The 23193-nt window shown below is 42.8% G+C and overlaps 3 protein-coding genes and 1 non-coding gene across 13 annotated transcripts in view; 1 reads left to right on the forward strand and 3 right to left on the reverse strand.

Annotated features, from left to right (window-relative positions):
* Positions 1-89: 89 nt before the first annotated feature.
* On the forward strand, positions 90-171 carry trnas-gcu (transfer RNA serine (anticodon GCU)). Its single transcript has one exon. It is a non-coding gene; the product is annotated as a tRNA-Ser (tRNA).
* Positions 172-1510: 1339 nt separating this feature from the next.
* Positions 1511-5586, reverse strand: cd248b (CD248 molecule, endosialin b). The gene is made up of 2 exons (XM_062406347.1): positions 4578-5586; positions 1511-3507 (listed from the first exon to the last, which is right to left on the reverse strand). Exons 1-2 carry the CDS (start codon positions 5011-5013, stop codon positions 1766-1768), a joined length of 2178 nt encoding a protein of 725 aa, XP_062262331.1. The 5' UTR covers positions 5014-5586; the 3' UTR covers positions 1511-1765.
* Positions 5587-12355: 6769 nt separating this feature from the next.
* On the reverse strand, positions 12356-19656 carry LOC133969761 (CAAX prenyl protease 2-like). Of its 2 annotated transcripts, XM_062406450.1 has the most exons (8): positions 19466-19656; positions 19250-19352; positions 18044-18127; positions 13704-13782; positions 13436-13603; positions 13186-13257; positions 12710-12772; positions 12356-12627 (listed from the first exon to the last, which is right to left on the reverse strand). In XM_062406450.1, the coding sequence occupies exons 1-8, from the start codon at positions 19591-19593 to the stop codon at positions 12407-12409; spliced, it is 918 nt and encodes a 305-aa protein (XP_062262434.1). In that variant the 5' UTR covers positions 19594-19656; the 3' UTR covers positions 12356-12406. The 2 variants fall into 2 exon arrangements, with proteins under 2 accessions (XP_062262434.1, XP_062262435.1); XM_062406451.1 differs by lacking the exon at positions 12710-12772.
* A 1067-nt stretch (positions 19657-20723) lies between these two features.
* Positions 20724-23193, reverse strand: part of LOC133969231 (EH domain-binding protein 1-like protein 1) — a 28425-nt gene continuing 25955 nt past the window's right edge. For all 9 annotated transcript variants that reach the window (XM_062405573.1, XM_062405568.1, XM_062405567.1 and 6 more), the window contains 4 exons: positions 22762-22861; positions 22600-22673; positions 21805-21919; positions 20724-21694 (listed from right to left, as the gene is read on the reverse strand). In XM_062405573.1, coding sequence (XP_062261557.1) covers positions 21607-21694; positions 21805-21919; positions 22600-22673; positions 22762-22861 — 377 coding nt within the window. In that variant the 3' untranslated portion in view covers positions 20724-21606. The remainder of the gene's footprint in view (positions 21695-21804; positions 21920-22599; positions 22674-22761; positions 22862-23193) is intronic.

Consider the following 23193-nt stretch of genomic DNA (forward strand, 5'->3'; position numbering starts at 1 on the left):
ATAACATCTCCTGATGCGATATCAACCACATTAATACATGAATAAATGACATGAATAAATACCACGGATGTGCCCATATATGGACACGCGACGAGGTGGCCGAGTGGTTAAGGCGATGGACTGCTAATCCATTGTGCTCTGCACGCGTGGGTTCGAATCCCATCCTCGTCGAACACTTTTTCCATCTTTGGAGCAGTTTTAACATTTTTTACCTCTAAACGAGACACGTTAGCAACTGAGACACAAACGCGCTCGTCTGGAAAAGGTCACTTTTTATCTTCCTGTGGTCTCAAGTCTCTTCTTCTTATTATTGTCGGGCGCAAACCGACGTCAAGGCCCAATACCGCCACCTGCTGGATCTACTTCTTCCTACATCCTTTTTTTCTGTACCGGAGGTGAGTGAAGACCATCTCTTTACCTTTGTTACTAATTGGCTAGTACTCACTGCCTTCGTTGGTTGGTCTCTGGTTTCGGCTTGAAGACCTGTGATTGGTTATGATGACTGCAGGCACTCAAGGTGAGCTAATCAGAGGCAGGGTAGGGGCGGGTCAGCGCTCACCTCGGGTAGGGAAAAAAGTCGTCTCTTCCTGCTTCTTCCTGGTTGAGGCTTAAAAGGATAGTTCACCCAAAAATGTACATTCACTCATCATCTGCTCACCTCTATGGTGACTCGTTTGGAGTTTCAGGGATAAACAGAGTTGCAGCAAAATCCAATACAATTGAAGGAAATGGAGATCACTTCTTTAACCATAAAAAAAAAGCCTCCATACCTGTGGTGTCATCCAAGTGCCTGTATGGCCCGGAATTCAGTTTTGATTTGAAATGGAATCATTAACACCTCTTTTTTAACCTAACTATCCCCTGTTATCCTCTGACTAGTTACTAAGAACTTGTGAGTATCGTTAGATGTGTTTTTTTGCGGTTGTTTTTTTTACGCTTTAGTAAGTGGTCGCCATTTAATTCAATTGTATTCCGGTTTGTTAGATTTCCCTCCTCATTCCCCTTTCTCCTATTTAAAGGTGTCTGCTCTGTTTCACCACTTCAGCATGCTCTGTAATCCTGCTCATGTTAAACTAAACTAAAGTCCTTTCATTTCTTTGTTGCATAAGTTTTTGTACTTTGAAGTCGATTGGTTAGGGTTATCCTTTCCCTAGGGTTCAGTGCCTTTTTATTTTTATTTTTCATGTATGAATTCATTATTTCAAACTGCCCGTTCTTGGAACTCCTGGATGCACCTGACAGAGGACAAGATGAAATTGAATCAATACAGCCTAGAACATCAGCCACCATAGAGGCGAGTATTCACATTGAAGGAAACTGAATCGCATTTGTCCCTCTTCCCTTTCCCCTATTTTTTGTTCCTTCTAAAAGGAAAATTAGGAAATTCTTATTTTTCTTTGCACGCACGGAGCCATAAAGCCATAACCACACATTCTTTCCAAACACTTTCCCCTTGTTTTCCAAAAGGGTTTTCTTTCACAAGTAAGATAGGCTTACAAACCACACAGTGTTTCTCCAGTTTCATGATTTTATTGAATTTTAAAAACATGATGAAAGAGTGAATTATTTACAAAGAGTGTGCAGCAGAAGAATTAAGTTTTCCTTGATGAGAGCGAAGCTGGTCAGCTGTATATCCAAATGGTAGCTTCGATGACCAGTCCTGTACCATAAGAGAAATGTTAACAGACATCTGGACAGTCAGCACATCTGTGTGTGTGTGTGTGTGTGTGTGTGCATGTGGATCTTCGTTTGCTTATTTTAGGGTTCATGCTTGGGTTTTGCCATTCCTCCTGTCAGGAGGCGGTGTAGGGAGTACCCAGCGATAGCAGTTTGAGAAGCTCAGGCTCTTGTCCACCGCACAGCTGGTGCAGTAGACAATCCCCAAGGCCAGCATCACTACAAGGAACACACACAGAGGCACCAGCAGGGCAACCAGCAGCCAGCTCTTGTCATGTTTCTGTTTACCTGCAGCGGATTCATCTCCCACCTCCGCCGTGCCGCGGACATCCTCTGCACTGTCCATCTTAGATCTGTCCCCATTCCCAGTGGCGGCCCCGCTTTCAGTCTCAGTTCCCATCCCACCATTAGCCTCTCTACCTCCTGTCTTAGCCTCATTATCGATTTCATTGCCTGTATCGTGTTTTTGCGTGGGGGACGGGGCCGTCAGATATTGCTTTGGTGACAGGGCATCCCATTGGTTCAAGTGATTGTCTCCCCCTTGAGCCAGGTCAGGAGAGAGTCCTTCAGGGGCTTCCGTAAACCATAAACCGTCAAAGTTAGTTTCAGCTTCAAAGTTTGGATCCGGGGTGAAAGAAATGGACCATGTATCATCATGGTCAGGGTCCACATCTGGTATGTGAGCCGAGTCGCTCGGGTCAGGGGTCAGAGTGGAATATTCTTCATCATCTGGTGAAGGCAGGCAAGTAAGTCCATCTGTCTGCATGTCATAGCCGTTGTCACAGTAGCACTGGTACCCTCCCATATAATTCAGACACTGTTGCTGGCAGGGCGACTCCCCCACACACTCGTCCACATCTACACACTCTCCTCCACGGACCATTTCATACCCAGGGTTACAAAGGCATGTGAAGGAACCCACAGTGTTCTCACAAGTGCCTTCACAGCTGCCCTCATCGAGGCACTCATCGATGTCCACGCACTCACCCTCATCGTCCTGCTGGTAGCCAGAGTAGCAGGTGCAGTGGAAGGTGCCTGGGATGTTGACACATTGTTGCGGGCATGGCTGCTGCCGGCATTCGTCCACATCAGAACATTTGCGGCCGTCTGGGGCCATTTGGTAACCCGGGGGGCACGTGCAGCGGATGCCCCGCTGTGTCTCCACACAGTTGTACTCGCACCCCATCTTCAAGCAGGCCTCGTTCATTTGGGTTTGGTCGGTGGGACCGGCGGAGTCGGAGGACAACTCAGGGGGATCGGTTGGGCTGAGAGGGTCGGGCTTGCAGGTGTACCCGTCCTCATCTATTGTAAAGCCCTCAGAGCAGTAGCAGTAGTAGTCGTTATCTGTGTTTTGGCAGAAATGGTCACATCCATGATCCCTGCTACACCAGTCCAGGTTCTTTGGAGCTTCACTGAGAGAGCAGAGCGGGGCATCCCTGGACCAGCCCACTGTCTTGTCATCCCTCTCCATACACAGTATGGTTTGCTCAGCAGGAGCATCCGGGTCCGAACTGTCTGCGGGACACGGCAGAGCAGCTACTGACCCATAAGGCACATGAGTCAGCAGGGTGCTGACAAGGTGAAACGGGGTGGTGTAGACAGCTGGACCGTTTCCCTCGTCTTTCAGCGGGGGACACATTCCTCTGTAGTTGTACTGGCAAACGTATCCATCCAATGGCAGCGCGCAGGAGCCATCGAGCCACTGGAAGTTGTCGCTGCTGTCACGTCCACCCTCTGCAGTGTGGACAGTCATGGCCACACAGCGAGGGGCGGCACACGTCCCGGGGGTGTCTTCACGGAGCCAGTTGGTGAACTGGCCATCCTGGTCTCCTGTTGGAAAATAAAGACAAAGACCAGGTTAGTAAAAGTAAAAAAGCCTTGTTTTTGATCCTCTTATTTTACTTTCAAAATATCTCTAATGTTTTTTTATGTGATGTAATATGTTATCTATGTCAGGCATTTAAAGTGTAAATCCTCCAGATTATCACAATGGAAGTTGGCATGTGTAGAACAGAGTATTTGTAGCTCATTGCAGTTCGAATATGAATCCCGCCACCAAAATGAGTGTGTTTTTTTGTATTGTGCTAACAAGCAGGCAGTAATATATATTTGGGAACCTAATCCTTCCTAAAGTGGTGCTAACGTCTATATAAAGCACTAAAGTTTCATGATGCATTGTGGATTTTATCATATTGTAAAGCAATCTATATTAATATTTGGGTTTGAGTCTGGTCATGCGGCCCCAGAAAAACTTTACTTTGCCAAATTGAATTTTTCTCATTATTCTCTATTCTTAATGGTAAAGATAAAATCGAATAAAACAAAAACCGTATGTGACTATGACTAGTTGCTAACTGATATCATAGTGTGAAACAATGTATAATTTGGGTAAACCAATTCAGCCAAATTTTGTGTCTTCTCTGACTGAAGACACATTGAGTGATAAAATACCCATCTGGTTTTTAGGGGGAGAAGTTTGTGTGATGACTAAATCAGGTTGAGAGGTAAAAGTGAGGTCAAGGGGGGGTTAGACCCTCCCCTGTCGCGCCAGCTCTGTCTCGGTGAAACAAAAGTAGTTAATGTAATAACCATCCAGTATGGAGCTGTGGAGGCCGTCCCCTCTGCCAAAGTCTGACAAAGAGTTTAGAGAGGTGACATTTTGACTGGAAACACTGTCAGAAACAATTTCGTCAAGATGGTAATTAACTAAGTGGTGAGTTTCTGACCAGATTCAGCTTCAGTTACACTGAAATTTTCCATTAGATCACCCTCAGAAACTTGAGAAACTGAATTATTCTCTCTCTGTTCTCACTTTTAAAAACCCAATAAGATGTCAGATATATGGTGATGAGGGTCAATATCACAGTGAGGGGTCAAATGTAAAAAAAGTGGGACTTTGCCTGTGACCCAGACGAATCCTCTGAGTGGTCGAGTGGTTGAACACTGGCGTGGAGGTCTGTGCAGCCCGATCCAGAGACGAAGCCTTGACCTTGTCCCCTGCGACTCCAAAGCCGACAGCAGATCATGGACCACACCCGCTGCCTCACGGGTATGCATGGTCGCCAGGGTCCCACCTCGCTCCCGGCAGCTCCTCCCAGCCTCCCTGAAGGCCCTCTTCTGGAGGAAGACAGCATAGCATCCCTCCTGGTGGCAGACTGCATCCTCCTCTGCCAGCTGAGCCCTGGCTGCTTGCTGATCCCCCTCCGTCTCCCTCAGCCTCTGGCCGTGGCTTCCAGGAGCCAGATAGATGGTCAGCAGCAGAATACACAGGAGACTCATGCAGCTGCTGCTGCAGCTGCTACTGCTCCTGGTCTTTTGCATCCTCCACGGAGACATGAGTTTTTAACTAGACCAACATTCAAAGGAGTGCCGCAGCCTTACTTTCAAAATAAATAACCTAACAAATAAAGGTCAATATCTTTTCTGGCCGCCTATCCAAATAAATCGGAAAAAAATTCAACCGCTTCACTTAAACTAATGTCAACTTGCCAATGTTGATTTTTCTACCCTGTTTGTTTGTTTAAATAAATAATCTGGTCTAATTGTAATCCGAGACAGATTATTCCAAAATTGATGCCTGATTACTCAAACCTTTTGGCAAACAGTCCTACGGTGCAGAATCAGTCAGACTCCATTCGTCAGCTCTGCAGCCACAGTGAGATTGATTTCAAAACAAATACAAACCAACACAGAACGATGGCACAGCCTTGAAAGTCCAATACAGCCCAATATGATCAAAATAAAGTCCAGTGAAGTATCAGTCGAGTTCCGAGTTCAAAATTGTTGAATGGACAAATCTCCCCAGTTGCGTCCAAAAGGTTCTAATTAGAGTCCTGAATGAAACTGATGAGTTTTAGTGACCATTCCTCTCCTGTGTCTGATCCTGCCGGGGCTTTTCTTGCCTCTGCAAAGTTGGTTTGCTGACTGAACCTCAGAAAGAGAGAAAGATGGGGGAGGGTGGAAGGGGGGGGGGGGCTACGTAGAGGAAAAAGAATTGTGTGTTTTTGGAAGAGGGGGCTGGTGGTAAAGTGTGTGTGTGTGTGTATTAGAGCGGGCTGGAGGGGTTGACGGGTTGGGGGGGAGCGGTGTGGTGTGTGTGTGTCTGAATTGAACACCCTCAGAGAGTTATGAAAACCATACGGCACCATTCTGTCCCCCCATCTTGCCTATGGCTTCAGACACACACAAACGCCCGCACGCCGGAACACACACACACACACACATACACGCGCGCACATGAACACTAGTGCACTCTGCACAGCATCCACAGGAGTGGAAAGAGTTTGTCAGCTCTGAGATGCAAAGATTGTCTCCCCCTCCTTCTTCTCCCTTCTTCTTTTTTCTCCTTCACCTTCTGCCTCTCCGTCTGTCTCTCTTGTTCTCTGTCAGCCTCTCTATTTGTATGTCTCATTCTTTCTCCATTTCTATCTTTACGTCATATTTAATTTGGATTTCTCATCATCTGCTGCCACCACTCCACTTCATCTGTCTTTGTCTGTCTACAGAGTCGATGGCATCTGGAAGTTTTTACAGGCCGATGGAAACATTAGTAGCAGGAATACCTGTTGAACCATGCATGAATGCATGTGTGTGTGTCTGTGTGTGTGTCTGCGTGTGTGTGTGTGCACGAGTTAATTCTGATGCTGTTTACAATAACCCTGTATGGGGCCAGATGTCTAAGTGTATGTGTAAGTGTGGCTATCACTCGGGGGCATGAGGAGAAGAGGAAACAGGAAATGCCAGATGTGCATCAGCCTGACCTCTCAGTAGCTGGGGAGCAGGGGTGTACACCAGGGGCACCTCCACTGCTGTCACATGATCCGTCCGCCATGAATGGCACGTCTGGCACAAAGTCAAAGGCCGAGTTTGTATTTTCTAAAGAAAAATATGGAAAAATATGATCTGTTTTTTCTCTTGTAACTCTGCAGCGGGGGAAGCCAATTACTCTGATTTGATGGTTCAAGGAATGTTAAATACAACAACCCGGGTGAGAGACTGCAAAATAAAGTCCACCGCACAAACAAGCTAAATTGAAAACCTCACAATAATGCACATCACATTTTCTCTTGTGTGTGTGTGTGTGTGTGACCTGCCACACGCAGCAAAACTGAAGCAGCTTGATGTCATTATTACATCTGGCAGTTTTCCTCTATAGTCCTGGTGTGAAATGGCTCTTTAATGCAACATAAAAAGGACAGTAAAGTTTCACCCTCTGAACGCAGGATGATGGGATGGAAAAGTCATTGTCTACGTGTGTGTGTGTGTGAGAGTGTGAGTCAGTTATCAGCCACAGTCAGTGTGTGTGTGTTTGTGTGTGTGGAAGCCTGTGTTCTGTCTGTGTACAGCAGATGAGTCGCCTGGCCGTGGCATGTTGGTTTTGGCACACACAATATATACAGCCTAACGATTCAGCAGTCTTTTCCACTTGTGTAACGACTATCGGAACTATGAGGGACAACAGACATAAAACCTCAGGATCCGGGAGAACCCGAAGAGCCTTTTGGTCTTGTTCCCCACTGCCTCCTCCTCCTCCTCCTCCTCCTCCTCCTCCTTCTCCTCCTCCTCCTCCTCCTCCTCCTCCTCCTCCTCCTCCTCCTCCTCATCCCTCATCCTCCTCCTGTCTTCCTTTGCTTTTCTTTTCCTTGGACTACCCCCATCCTCCTCTCCTCTCTCCCTTTTCTTGTTATTCCTCCCCCCCCTTGTCCCTCCTGTCGTTTCTTGCATCCTCTTGCTCTCCAACCCTCTCTTATCTTCGTGTTAGTCCTCTCCCCCTCTGCTCTTCAAAGTCTCATTACTTGGGCTCCATGTCAACAATCTTTCCCCTGCATTTACCCCAAACCTCCCACTCTTGGTCTGTTTATTCTATCATTGAGCCGGGTTAAACCCTCCTCCAGCTCAGACGGCCACGCCTCCACAGGCGCATTCCAGAAATGTAATTGATAGAACAGTCAAAACTTCTCCTTTCCGTAGCCCTGCGCTCCCAATTCTCCGCTTCCACATTAATCAACTTACTGTACCTCCAAGATGCTCTATCTCCCAATCCAATGACCTCTAATGGAACCTACAGATTTCTTGATTTTGTATTCCCGCACCTCCTCGGTCGCACACTTCTTTCTACCTCCTTGACTCCTAGCCACTCGCCAAATATCTTCACTGGCTCTGATACATAGTCAACCTCAAGCTTCCAAGCAGTGGAACTGTACCTTCCAGCTCTAAAATACACCCATTTCCCTCCAACCCACTAAGTCTATTTTCTTAAGCAGCCCAGTAGAGGTTATTGATTTGCTAAACCTCTGGTATCTGGACTTTAGGAACTTCTCCTTCACTTAAAGAGTTGTTCGGCCATGTTGGAAACCAAGTGTTTACGCTTTTTACAAATTGCCACATTTGAACTCATCATAAAATGGCAGCCATGGAGCGTGGAGGGTTGAGATGCCATAATCATTTAAATATGGGGATACCATATGATGGTTAACATTCAGACAGTTTTCCCTGCACATTTTTTAAAGTGATGCATTAATTTGTCCACACAAAAGTGGCAAAAATTGTTTTGTAGGAATGAGGGATTCAAAAAAACTTGCCCATTTCGCCATAGTTTGTCTGATGTTGGTATGAATGCTGGATTGTGGCTCTAGATGTATTTTTGCACCTATAACATTTACTTTCTTTCACATTGTTAGACATTTTCACAAATTCATTAATCTTGAATAAGGCACACTAAGCGGACTCATATCTATGAGTGTGTGCGTTTTGTTGCAGATCAAAATACAAATTTGGATTTAGTGAATTAACATGGGGTTTGATTAGGGGACTGCTGTTTTTAAAATTTAATTTGATTTGTCTCCTCTTCTTCTCAATGTTTTTCCTCATGCTTACTTTATATAATACTAGAATAAGTTGTATGTGTATGAAATACAACACATCTCAATTGCCCTATCCCTAGTATAACCCTATGTATAGAGAATAAACTTCTGCTCTTTAATTCAAGATTCAACACTTCATTTATCAAGTGCACAACAATTACATACAGTAGTCGTTGGCAATGAAATGCTTGGGTCACTATTCTCAGTGGAAGTAATAAGACTAACTCAATAAAGGACAAACAGTCCATAAAGTAATTTATTTTACAAGTGTCCTACTTTTCCCTGTTTTTGCTTTGACAATTAAAAGAAAACCTTATTTCTTTATTGCTGGTCCATAGGTCACCAAACGTCCACACTGATGTCAAGGCAACATTGTTATTATCTTCTCGTCTGGGCTCGGTGTGGGGGGGGGGGGGGGTATAGACTCGCACCACTCTGGTCGACTGAAGCATTTGTACCATATGAAATTCAGAAGGACACGTCGATTGTTCATTTTTCCCAACCGCTGGTTTCTTATGTCACACACACACACACACACACACGCACAAGCGCACACACACACGCACACACTGAAGCAATTAGCTGCGGCCTTGTGGTTAAATAATGGAGTGTAGGCATTCCTGCTGATTTCTGTGGAGTGCAGGAAAAAGACGATACTTTTATCCACGTCCTCGACAAGGTCCATATGTTTCATCTTTCACAGCCTCCACGAAGGCCCTCCATCCACACCCAGTCTCCTACCATTACCTACTGACCAGCTCCATTGGAACAACTCACGATCTTCAGATTTAGGAATGGGAGCCTTAAGCGCATAGAATAAGGGAATTGTGATTAGTTTCCACATTCATGTACTTATAAAACAAGATGTAAGAGATTCTCATTTACAAGAATACTTGCATTGCATTCTTTAATCTGTTAGGAATGGAACAGCGGAGAAAGAAAAAATAGCACTGTGTGAACAGCTGCTACTGAATTTCCAGTAAGGAGTCAAATGACAAGTTTAAAACAAACATGGCTGCAGATGGAAACTGCAAATGACGGAGGTCTGTAGCTGCCTGAAACACTGGAGAGAAAATAAAAAGCATCATGACTGAGGCTCGAGTGACAATAAGAGATGATGAGCTGGATGCATTCAAAGAATCAGACAAACAGAAACTCTGATAGTTAAGGGGTTTTAAAAAAGTGCTGAGAGGCAGAAAGAGAGATGGGGAGAGAGAGAGAGCATGCTGGGAGAGGAGAGGATAAGTCCTCACATATTATTCCTTTACCAGATGATAGGCTCAGCTTTTCCATAGACACAGCCATGCACATACACACACAGATGCACAGAGAAACCTTACTCTGCTTTGTAGTGTCTTTCATCGCACACTTCTCCAAAGAGGGAGAAGGAGTGTGTTTATGTGTGTGTGTGTGTGTGTGTGTGTGTGTGTGTAATGGTAAATACATTAACAGTGAGAAGAAAAGACGATGACTCCCCAGCTGAGGGACGGGACATAATTAAAGTCTCGACAGAGACAGACAGGCTTCTCATGTGTCGGACGTTTGAGATAACCCACCACACGTCTGGCTCTGTTCCTGCTCTTCTATCTGGTCATTTTCTATTCGAAACTCGCAATTTGTGACCACGGTCTTAATAGCTGCTCTAAAAACAGCTGTTCTTGGCAAAGAAGCTGAGAAACCGTAAAGTGTCTGACTCAACCTCATGCAGCAGAGGAAGGTAAATTACTCTCTGAGCACATTTTTTGCAGTCCACTCAAATGAGGAGGGAAGTCGAATAAAATTGTTTCTTTCTTTTTGCTCCTTTGTTCTACGGCCTTCATCCAAATCGGAGGTTATTGGATTATATCTCAGCGAAAACACTTGGGAGGTAAAAAGGTGATACTTCTTGCAGAAACTGCAACGTCTCCAAAATCTGATCCGTTGTTATTTTGGAAAGAACCCAAGCACGTCTTGTTGAGTTGAAAAATATGATAGCGAAGCAAAGCGTGAGCATGATAAGTCCATATCCCTGAATAAATCAAGATATAGGGGGAAGAAACAATCCTACATAATCCCCTTTAAACTGAACCTTCTCCCTGGACAAATCATAAATCTGGGATTGTCACCATTCGTTAGTATTAAGACTAATGTGGGTTTCTGTTACACTCACTGCACAGATACACATAAAACTCCTGTTCGTACACTGAGAAAAGGAAACTTCTAATGGAATAAACTGAACAGAAAATTCTGAATGGCATTATAAACTGCTAAAACTAACATCTTCAAGTTTCTTTTGTAAAGATGTCCCCAGTACATGACTTACAAAAGAAAGTTTAAAGTCCGGACCAGTTAAAGTCCAGTCAACTGTAATCAATCCTTTTCTAATCAATAGTTTTCAGTTACAAATACAGGGAGTAGCTGTGTGTCAGGGGGTAAACAGATTTTGACAAATATGCCCTTTGAATTTCTTGACTGGAAAACCTCTAATGAAGAGGCTAAATTATAATATATTTCATATAACACAGAAGAGACTTCTCATATACTCTGCTGTTTAGACCAGGCCCTAAAATGAACAAAATAAATATATATATATATATATATATATATATATATATATATATATATATATATATAATCTTACATAATTTGCTCCATTTGAACAGTCAGGCTGTTTCCCTTGTTTTCATTTATGCTAAGCTAAGCTACGTATTTAACAAACATGAGGGTGCTATCAATCTTCACGACTCATATGATTCACAGCAAGAAAGCAAATAATCTAAATGTATTTCCCAAATGTTGAACTCTACCATTAATGTGTCATGCCAGCCATATAAAGTGAAGATGTATTTTTCTTGGAACAACAACTTGAAAGCCAAAGCCAAGTTTAGAGCCAAACGCCAAAATAGAATATGTAGACCAGACATGAACATGTCTTATCAAATGCACTGAAATGGAGTGAAATGCATGCTGCAGTCTGGGGCTGTGAGCATCTGCAGAAGTGTGTAAGTGAATTGACTTTGTCCTCAAAGCCTTAAGTTGTAAACAAAGCTTTTATGAATAGCTTGTCAGTCTGTTTCATAAATCCTCACTGACACAACCTCTCACCCCTCACTCTGAACCCTCGTAATTTCCATTGACCCCGGATGACCTCTCTCCTCTCCTCTCATTCTGGATTTCCGAGGGGACGCGTTAATTCCCCCAACCCCCATCACCTCCCCTTCTTCTCTTCTCTTCTCTTCTCTTCTCTTCTCTTCTCTTCTCTTCTCTTCTCTTCTCCTCTCTTCTCTTCTCTTCTCTGTGCTCTTGTTGCTTCTGGCTGTGACCATTTTCTGACTTTCCTGGCCTTATTTGTCCTCATAATGTGCCTTCACTGGACATTAGCTGCTCTCTCCCTTTCCTCTTTGGTATTTGTGTTTTTTGGCAACAGTGTCCCTGTTTCTGTCCATTTGTCTCTCTCTCTCTCTCTCTCTTTCTCTGTCTGCATATGTGTCTTTGTCTACTGCCGTCTCCTCTACCGCCGTCCATTTTCAATCACTCGCTTTCACAGTTCATCTGTTTTTCTCTCAGACACGCACGCACACGCACAGATACACACACACACACACACACACGAACACCCTTCTTTCTTTCTCTCAGCCAGGCAAAGTTGTTCTGGTGTTTAGTTTCAATACAGTAGGAAATATTTTCGACTGTGCAGGAAATGTCTGCTGACTGCTAGAATCGTTACACACACACACACACACACACACACACACACACACTAACACACACACTAACACACACACGCACGCACTCACCCTTCTTCTTAACTCGTTATACAAACAAATCTTTATTTGAAAACCTTGTACAAAATGAACTGCAGGATAAAATAACAAAGTGTCTTCAAGCTAGCACGCGGACTCGGGGGCAGGAGCCAGGCGGCAGACGGGAATGGTGCCGTAGAAGAAGGGGTCTGTCAGCGGGAAGAGCAGCACCACGAACAGCAGGACTCCCATCAGATATGAGAAGAGGAGAGCCGAGCGCTGAGGGTGTCGGAGGGCAGAGCCGATGTCAGGCAGGCCCTGACTGTTACAGAAGGAATGGCACACAACAGCACCCACAACATGACCTTGAGAGAAAGAGACAAGAGATGAAATGAGATGTGTTCTCTCTGAGCAGCAGATAAACGTGCTGTTCACTCCACGTCTCACCAGTTCTCATGAATATAAAGGCAGAGAAGGCACCGAACACAGTGGTGTACAAGAACTGCATTCCTGCAACAGAGCAGTTGGACCCATTTATGATGCTGCTCTGCAAAATGTTAAAACCTATAGCTTGGATATATATAGTAGGTTGTTTGTTACATGAACTGAGCATGAACTGTTGCATAATCTAAGCGCTGTAAAGAAGTCTGGGGTGCATGTGTGACGTTAGAGGAGGAAAAGTCGATCCTTGCAGTTGCAAAATAATGCATCAACCATGGAAATTAGATGTTTTTTTATCATTTTGCTTGTCTTTGAGCATTCTGCTAAACAAAATGTGTCGTTTTGGACAGTGTGCCTCTGCTTCAGCCAGTGTGTGATAAATAGATTTAGTTGGTAGTGGAGTTGACTTGAGAGTTAAAGCAATTGAGGACAACTTCATTTCAGTCGGGTTTGCTTGAGGAGAGGGTTGTGAGTCGACTGACCTGCCACCAGGAGAATGACACTCATACTCTCTTTGTGGAGGCGTCGTTGCTCTATGACGTGGTGCAAATGAGCTAGAATAAGACAGGACAACAGCAATGATGTTGGAATGTCGGTTAACAAATCTCATTGCAGCACTCGCTGACATATCTTAAGTGTAATTCAAATTAAAAGATCCACTTTCATGTTTTTATTCTGTGAAAGATTCAGAAATAGATCACTGTTTACAGTTTGAAATCCTGGTTGCCATACCGACACCGAAGAACAGTGGTGCTGTGAAGATGGCCCCCGTGGGTCCTGCACAGGGCACCAGCATGGGCAGCATGGCCCCCCGGAACACCAGCTCCTCCGTCACTGGCGCCACCACCTGGTCCCTGAGCCACACTGCGTCTCCCACACATGACCTCCATGACTGAACGTCTGGGACAATTTAGTCACACTTGAAATACATGCAAGTACACGTGTATAACTCCTCAACCCCAATTCAATCAAAGGTCAGAGATCACTTTATGTAACTCACCAAATGCTGAATGCAGTTCCAGGGTGAAGCCACCAGGGTTGTCCATTGCAGAATGAACCAGTGGGCCAAGATAAAAAACCTACGGTTTGGAATAAAATAAATTGTTAATAACAATAAGAGTGAATATCTTTAAAAAGATTAAAGATTCAGCTCAAGAAACAGCAACGCATAATTATGACCGCCACAAAGAAGGTTATGTTTCCACCTGTGTCTATTTATTGGATTACTTGTCAGCATGATTATGCAAAATATACTGAACTGATTTCCAGAAAACCTGGCGGAGGGATTAAGCCAGTGTCTGCGAAGAATTCATAAAATGCAGAGGCAGAGGTATTATTTTCCCAGCTACTGTCAAAAGAGCGAGAAAACTTCCGATAATGTGTGGCTGAGATCATGTGGATCCAGGAGGTAAAAATGGCTTCGTAATTTCATCTATAAGAACTAGAAAATCATTTTAGGTTTTTTTACGGCCTTGGCAGATGTATGCACTCATGCACTGCAAATGCATAAATCCAATGGAACTTGTAAAACTGTGCTGTAAAGTTGGAAGAAACTGAATCTCTGTTGTGTCAAAACTGCCTTTTACATTTCATAAATGAACCAGGATCCACAGTTGCTCAGCAGTGATGTCGTAATTTCTGTCCACTTTAATCCTTCTTTAACCTGATTTGAGGACTTAATCTCAACTTTGGCAGGTCAAGAAAATAAGGGAGTAAAAGTCAAATCATGTTTTGTTCTATTGTGTTCTTTGTGCTTTGTCACCTCCTGAGGTGTATCTATAACTTCTCAGTGTCATCAAATCAGTGCCTTAAGCAAACTTATGATATCACCTGGAAAAAAGCAGCTGCTCTATTTGTCATATAATCTTATTAATATCACAAATGTTCAGGTGGAATATAAACATGACCTTTTTCCTGGAGTCGGATTAGTTCCCCTCAGAAAAATGATCCAATCTCAAGGAGCAATGGGTAAGAAAAGGAAAGAAACAAACTAAACAAAAAAAATTATCAAATGCTATTTGTATAGCCTATATTTCCAAATAACAATTTGTCTCATAGGGCTTAACAAGGTGCCACATCCTAATTCCTTGACCCTCAACAAGTGAGAGGAAAACTATCAAAAACAAATTAATGTAGAAACCTCAGAGAGAGACACATGTGAACGATCCCTCTCTCATTGGTGGATCGAAGTGTAAACTCATGTGTATAACAGAGCACATCAACAAATGAGCAAAGACTATCATAAATGTAGAGGTGTGTCAATGTTTATTCAAAGTGCTACACAGTTACATGAACGATATCATTTTTCACTTAATTACTTCGCCTCACAGAAAATGACATGCAGTACGAATTTGCTCATAAGAAAATAATAACTGTTGGTTGAAAGCACTAATAGAAGAGGGAAGCTGACTATAGCAAAATATTTTTTTTTTTGTTGTAGATATCATTCTTGCACATGTTCTTTAAAAAATATGAAAATATGTGAAAATATGTGAAAAAATAAAAAAAACCCTAGTAGATTGTTGTATTTCTCTGCATTATAAATCAGGTGAGTCGCTCTCAATCCAGTCTTCTGTGGGTGAGTCGTTCTCAATCCAATCTTCTATGGGCGAGTTGCTCTCCATCCAATCTTCTGAGGGCAGCTTGCTTTCCATCCAATCCTCTGTGGGCAGCTTGCTCTCCCACCGATCCTCTTTGTGCAGCCTGCTCTTCATCCAAAATTCTGTGCTGGGCAGCTTGCTCTCCATCCAAAATTCTGTGCTGGGCAGCTTGCTCTCCATACAATCATCTTTGTGCAGCTTGCTCTTCATCCAATCATCTTTGTGCAGCTTGCTCTTCATCCAATCATCTTTCTGCTGCTTGCTCTCCCACCATTCCTCTGTGTGCAGCTTGCTCTCTATTGAATCGTCTTTGAGAATTTTGCACTCTATTAACTCTTTGATGTTCTTTTGCCTCCTTCCTTTTCTGGGTTGCTTCCTGCTTTTCACCTCCATCGACTCCTCTGTGTGCAACTTGCTCACCCCTGAATCTTCTGTCTGCAGTTTGCTCTCAATCAATTCCTTTGTAGAAGATAGAAACATACATGAGCTCATTATTATTCATACATATCACATGAAAAGCAAACCATGGTGTAATTATAAGGATAATTCACCAAAAAATGAAAATTCACTCATTATCTACTCACCCTGAGTGGTGAGTGAAGAATTTGAGTCCACAAAACAATGCTGGAGTTTCAGGGGCAAACAGTGTTACAACTGTTTAATCCAATACAACTGAAGATATTAGCAAAACGAGGACATTTCCACCTTGTTTTACGCCAAAAAGTCCACCAGAAAGCTATTGGACGTTTGCATTTCTGTCGGTCCCTGAATGCCCCTCGTCAAAAGATATTAGCGGACATGAATGCTTTAAAACAAGGTGCAAATGACCTCTTTCCGGGTCAAATATGATTGCCAGGTCTTGTGGACACTTGGATGACACAACAGGAGCACTATGGAGACATGTTGAGTTTTTTCGGGTGTGTTTTCACGTCTGAAGATAGAAGTGTTTTATGGACTAAAACACATCACCCACTCCTCCATCGGCATAGAGGTGGGTAGATAATGAGTGAATTACAATTTTTGGGCAAACATTTCCTTTAAAGTGTTGGGCTCCACATCTATTGAGTTTTTTGGGGGTAAAGATAAACTGCACCCAAAAAAACTGCATTCAAATTCTTCATGAAATTGATAACTAACAGGGAAACGCTTTCTGGCCAAGATTAATGAAAAAAGATAAACAAGACAATCTTACCATTGAGTCATTGAGTTTTGTTATTGAATCCATTTTGGGTCTTGTTTCCGAAAAATCTTCTTGTTTTTCTCTTCTCAGTTGATCGTCCGTTTAGCTGAAGACAAGATACCGGTGCCACTACTACAGTTTCTTCCTCTTTGTTCTGATTACTAAAGAGTGGAAATCTTTATGGATAAATATGGTGATCAAATGGATGGCTTTTGTGTTAAAGAGGTAGAGATCCTTCATAGGTGCTACATAATGGGAAACATCCCCTATGATGTAAACAGATGGCAGTTATTTACCATTTCCTTTGTTTGCCATCCTCCAATAGGCCAAATAGGGAAGAGGTGGAGGTGGAAGTGCTCAACTAATTTTAACGCATGTATCACATATGGTAATAGGAGATTTGGTGGGTGCGCTTAGATGTTAATTGGCACCCACCAATAAACAAAACACTTCTAGACTCTGAGGGGTAATATAGCCTCAACAGTAAAGAATTAACCACTGAATTTAGAATTGGACACAGAGGTAGAAAAGCCATCAACACAGATGCACTGTCTATAGTCGTGAGGACACTCATTGACATAATTCATTCCCTAACCCTTACCTTATTCTAACCCTAACCCTAAAACCAATTCTTAACCCTCTAACAGCCCTTTGAATTTGTGAGGACCAGCTAAAATGTCACCATAACATCCAAATGTCCTGCCAATGGTGGTACACACACACATCCACACACACACACACGCACACACACAGTACAAATAAAAGCAAATACATCAGAGCACTGAATATGACTTATTGAGAACTCTTGCTGTTTAGGTTAAGAAAAGTCAAGTGTGATGAGCTTAAACTAGATTTTCAGGTCTCTGGAGAGGAGACGTTTGAGGTTGTCATTTGAGAATTGGAAGTCAATTCTCTCTGAGCAACACCAGCCATGAAATAAGGTCCACTCCTCAGTTCATCAGATCCTTGTCTCTTTCTGATGTTACACGGCCAAGTTTCAAACGCTTCTATTCAGATTGTGCCAACAACGTCCATGACTCCTGTTCTCCTTGGATCTGGCCTGTTGGATTTACTGTTTCCAAGCTTTGGCCGTTCATTGTGCTCTGATACCACCTGCTATTCTTCACCGTTTCTTAAGTCCAACTCAAACTCAAACCCCAACCCTCCTCCAGCCCAGCCACCACCAACTACACCCCAAATTGCACTTCACTGACTTCAAAATGGTTCACTGACTCCTGCTCTGCATTTAATCACACAGTCATAACAGATTTGGAAACTGCATGGAGACTGCAGTCATTTTGAAAATGAAAAATATTGGTTTGATCTTTAATTCCACACTGAAGAAGATGACAAATCCCTCAGCCTCCTGCTCGATAAGTGAGCGGTGACAGAAGCAACTCTTTCCCTCCTGAGTGTGTGTTCCCTCCTGAACTATATACACTGCAGATCATTTGAGCAATTAACATTGAATATGCTTTTTACAACCTCAAAAGAAAAAAAAGTATGTTCAAGCCGTTCAAGTGGAGACTGAACGGCTTGAACATACTAGTGGAGACTTACCACGGCCAGTAGCAGTGGCAGTGTGACTGCAGGGATGAAACCCTCCATTCGAACGCCCATCAGCTCCCACACAGACACATTGACCTGAAAGGGCAGGACACAACTCTAATAACGTAGCTTTTAGCCTAAAGTGATTGTAAAGTTAAGCCACTGAGCTCTTAGCCTCACAGAACTTCTTATGTTTAGCTAACGTGCCCCTGAGCATGAGGACACGACTCTTCATCTGGACGTGCTCAGGGTTCAATCCCCTCTGTGAAGTGTCCTTCAGAAGGACAATGAGGCACATAGAGGACGCTACTTTTGATACAGATCAGGCATTCTAATGGAAATAAACATGTCTGTTTACACTTCCTTGCCAGTTTATACTTCTGTGGTCAAAAAGGTCTCTATATTCACTGATGTATATAACATGCTAAGTTATTTTAATGTTCAAAAAACGTTCTCTGCCAAAGACGATTGTGAGAGTGAAATGTTACACATTAAGTTGATTGATTGACAGTTGACATGAGGCATCGGGATGGAGAAACAAAATGCAGGCACAGAGGAGCCAGGTGGAAACAGTTGAATTATAGAGGAGATGATGATGATGAAGGTTTTCAGGCAAACACGCCGGCAGAAACACAAACAGGGTTCAAGATGGAATGATTGGGAGAAGATGGCTGGTATTTGTACTTTGAGCTGATACGGGAATGAGAGACAGGTGAGGTGGGTGGATGGAGTCAGGGAGGAAAGTCAGAGGACATCTGGTGGGCAGGAGGAGAGTGGCTGCAGACAGGGACATGTGTTCATAATATAAGGGGAATGAAAATAAAATGGACTCTCCCATAATGCCGTCACAGTTTCACAATCAATGCTAGAAAAGTATCTTGAACTTTTATTTTAAGTTTCTTTGGCTCATTGCACAGCTTATAATTCACTGCTCTGTTTGGTTGAGGGGGAGCCAGTTCAACTATTTTAAAGAAACTCCAAAATCCCCGGTACAAAAATAGCAAGATGTCATATTCTATTGGCTCATCATGAGTAAAGGTAATTATAGTGGAGTGGAGGTATGAATAAAGTGTCTGTACGACAGTGTTTTAGTAAATATGCTGTTGGGCTCATCCCTTCAACACTATATAGTTCAAATCATTGGTATGTAATGAGGAAGAACTCAGTTCACTGTGAATTTACGTCCATGTCTGTGAATTTACGTCCATGTGTACTCACCCTGATTTCAGCCCAGTGTGCCCACGCCTTCACTGCCACAGGTGACAGGGCAGCCACCAGCAGCACACTGGCACAGCGACGCTTTATCACAGTGGGATGATCCCTGGACACACGGACACACACACACACACACACACACAAAGCAGTTTCACAGCCCACTCCAACAGCACTGTCACACAGCTGATGATGTGTAGGTACAGGTTTAGGATTGTGTACCTGGGTAGGCTGCTTTTCCAGACGTACAAACTTCCGACATACAAACAGGCGAGCAGAAGGCAGCTCACGACACACACCCAACACTTGGTGTGGACCTGCCTCACGAGAACATGTTCTGGTTCCAGCATGACAAAAGTGAGGCTTTGAAATCAGGAGATTCCTCAGGTGAGCAAACAACAGCAGCTCAGGTTCATCATGGTGTGGACTGACTAGTCCAGGCTGTCAGTTCAAATTAGAGGGAAGCGGATTAGTTCTATTAGTGTCTGCTGGAAGGACACATGTATCCACACACACACATAAACACACACAGGCTGTAATCAGTCCTCACTGTGACAGTTGTGTGTAAAGATTTAGGGCACCTCAGTGTCCTCTTTTGAAAATACATTTGAAGCAAATGGCTTTCAATTCCATCTTTTATCCATTGTCTCGTGGATCAACATGAACAAATTGAAATAGCTCTGTGCATTTTCTTTTTAAATGTTACTACTTTATTACTACTACTACTAATAGTATGCAACAGAATATTGTTATTAAGGTTAAAGTAGTGCACCATGTGGATGGTGAAGACGCCTTACGGCAAACACCTTAAGTTACTTTGGTCGTTTCAATGAACAACGAAATTCTTGCTGACATTCAAACACATCAGTAAGAACAGGCCTATTGTTCAGTAGGGAAACATCTCTTATTCCCTGACTGGGAATCGAACCCGGGCTGAATCCTAACCACTAAGCCACCAGGGAGCCACGAGTGACGTCACAGGAAAAATGTACCTAACGTACTAAAAACGGAGACGAAAGGGACGGTTGTGCAATTCCCTTTTGGCCGCACACTGTATATGAATAAAAGAACAAAGAGAAAAGGCTTGATACTGTTCCCTAAGATTAAATATAGCCTACATTTAGAAAGAAAACGTTTTATTTTCCGACTTACCGCGAACCATGCTGCTTTCATGAACCCACTCTCCATTATACAGGTTACAAATATAACTTCCAAGATGTCAAGCAAAAAAACTTATTTGGTATTTTTAACTTCAAGTAACCAGTGTGACAACCGGATATAATAATGCAATAAACTAACTTTCAGCTTCAAACTTTATACAGATCCATGGAGTGGATTCCATTTCATAATAAAAATATATTTCGGCTTCTATACCAACACCACTAAGTCTGTGTTTGTTGCTGGGACATTATACCAGATTGTATTATATTTGTGTCCAATGCACAGTAAGGCTGCGACAGAAATGTACTCATAACAGATGTGAGCAACCAACCAATGTTTATTATAATTGTTCATCATAATTATCAACATCATCAACATAAATATACAGTGTGATGGGCACACAGTGGTGATGTGAAGCCACTTTAAGTACCACTCTATCAGCACAGCTCCTAAACAGCAGGCACACAGCAGTCAACACGACACAGAAATGAAGGAACAGGATAGTTTCTGTGAATAAAGCAGTTCAACCACACTGGTTTATTCAAGGCACTCATGGTGTAAAATAAATACTCTAAACTTGAAACTACATCAGGCATCTTTAACGTGTAGAAACACTTTATAAACCTCTCACTTCTAATGAAAAGAATGATTCTATTCTGGCAATAAGTGGAAATGGTTTCAGACTTTATCACAATGTGACGTTGGCATCAAACAACGTTGTGGGTTTGAGTCCAGCTCAGGATTTCTCACTTACAATGTGTGTATCTGAAATGTAATTGGAGTGTCCGCAGATATTTCTCAAGGTGGAAAAACAGAAACGGATATTACTAACAAAAATTCTACAGATTTTTTTTTGAATGTGCATTTATGATAAGAAACTGTAAACTGTTTATCATGAAGGATTTGGCACATTTCCGTTTTGATTTGAACATCTTGTGGCCACGATAACAGGAAAACCCAGTGTTTAAATACTGAATGAACACAGCATAATATACACACAAACACACAAAAACAACACGTGTGCAACAGATGTACAACAATTAAAATAAAGGCACATCATTTAAATAAATAAAAACAGGTGAATAGAATCAAAATAATATCATTACCAGAAGACAGGCTAAAAAAAAAGTTAAACTGAATAAACAAAACGTTTTCAGCCCCAATCTGGAAGCTCTTAGGGAAAATCAAGGCATTAAGTCTTCTCACTGCAGGACACATTTGTCTTTGTTGCTGTATTTTCTCCTCCTCATCTCCAGACCACGCTCCAGCCGCTCATCCTCCTCCATTGCCCTAAATCAAATAATAGGAAATATACTTTAACAATTGATATTTATTTATTTTATTTTCATCATCCTCCTGTTTTGTCTTCTGCAAACAACCCCCCACCAACACACACTCACCCTCTCTCCTTGGCGTCGATGTCTCTGATGATCTCGTCCCGCTGGTTGACCAGAGACACCAGCTCCTGGAGGAGCAGCTGCTCCCTCTGCTGCTGAGTGGACGACTTCTGCCACTCTGCAGGACCAATACCAACAATTCACACAATGGTTCATAATGATAATGTACAATAAGGAAAGGACCCAATAGTTTGTAAAATATTCTCCATCCAGTCTCTCCAGTGTCAACATATAGATGAACAAGCTGGGTGTTGTTTTTTCTCCCATGTGAGTGTGTGTTTGTACAAAATAACTCAACAACACATTGATGGATTATCACCACAACTTATCAGTCAAGGTCTTAGTCGTGGGAAATGTATTACATTTTGATTGATATTTATGTCAGACGATTTCTGTGTGATACTCTGTGTTCATGCTGTGAAGCAACCAGATGAGAGTAAGCTCACAATCAACTGAAAAGGCCTTTGTGTTGAGATAGGCCTGATTAACACATTGAAATGTGACTGATATAATCAGACATGTCATGAGTCGGCATCTGTTCTTAAACATATGGTCAAAATAACAGATTTTACATGACTTCAAGCATAACTCAAAAATGCATCTTTCGAGTACTGTTGAACAACTCAAAGCTTATATAGATTTGTCATGTATGAAGTGGCATTCAACAACATAAAAATATTGCATGTTTGTGTAGGGCAAGCATCGACCAACTGATGCTTTTCCTTTTACACTCTGATATTGTGAATTTCACTAAAATTAATGTTTTGAGTGGTTCTTCCTCCAGTGCTGGTTACGAACCTTCTATAGCCATCATGACCCGCAGTTCTCTGTTGAGAAGCTCAAACCTCCGCTCCAGATCCTGCTCCTCTTGCCTGTGGATGCAGTCAATTATCAGGAAATGAAACAGAAGCGTGTGACATATATACATATGTACATGTGTATACTGCTGAGGGGGCTCACAGTAGCTCCAGGTTGTCCTGTCTGCGTATCAGAGCGTTCTTCTTGTTCACCAGCATGAACCACTCCTGAATCAGTCTCTCCTCTTCATCACGGTCACTTCCTGTGTAATGGAAAAAGACAGGAAATAGAATGTATTGAGATCTAATGTGTTAAACTGTTAAGTTCTTGTTTTTTACAGGTACCCAGGCCTCGTCCTGTATTGCATTTTATGGGTGACTCTAAATTGACTATAGATGTGAATGTGAGTGTGTGTTTGTTGCTGTAGATCTTACTGATGACCTGTCCAGGGTGTACCCCACCTCTCACCTAATGTCCCCCCCCCCCCCCCCCCCCGTGACCCTCAAAGTAAGTGATATACATACGGGATGGATGTATGTTTGGTTCTCACTCCTGCTCCTTGAGTAGATTCTGTTATTGACTAGTTGGAAATGC

This window comes from Platichthys flesus, chromosome 15 (genome assembly GCF_949316205.1).
Source record: "Platichthys flesus chromosome 15, fPlaFle2.1, whole genome shotgun sequence".
Taxonomy (NCBI): domain Eukaryota; kingdom Metazoa; phylum Chordata; class Actinopteri; order Pleuronectiformes; family Pleuronectidae; genus Platichthys; species Platichthys flesus.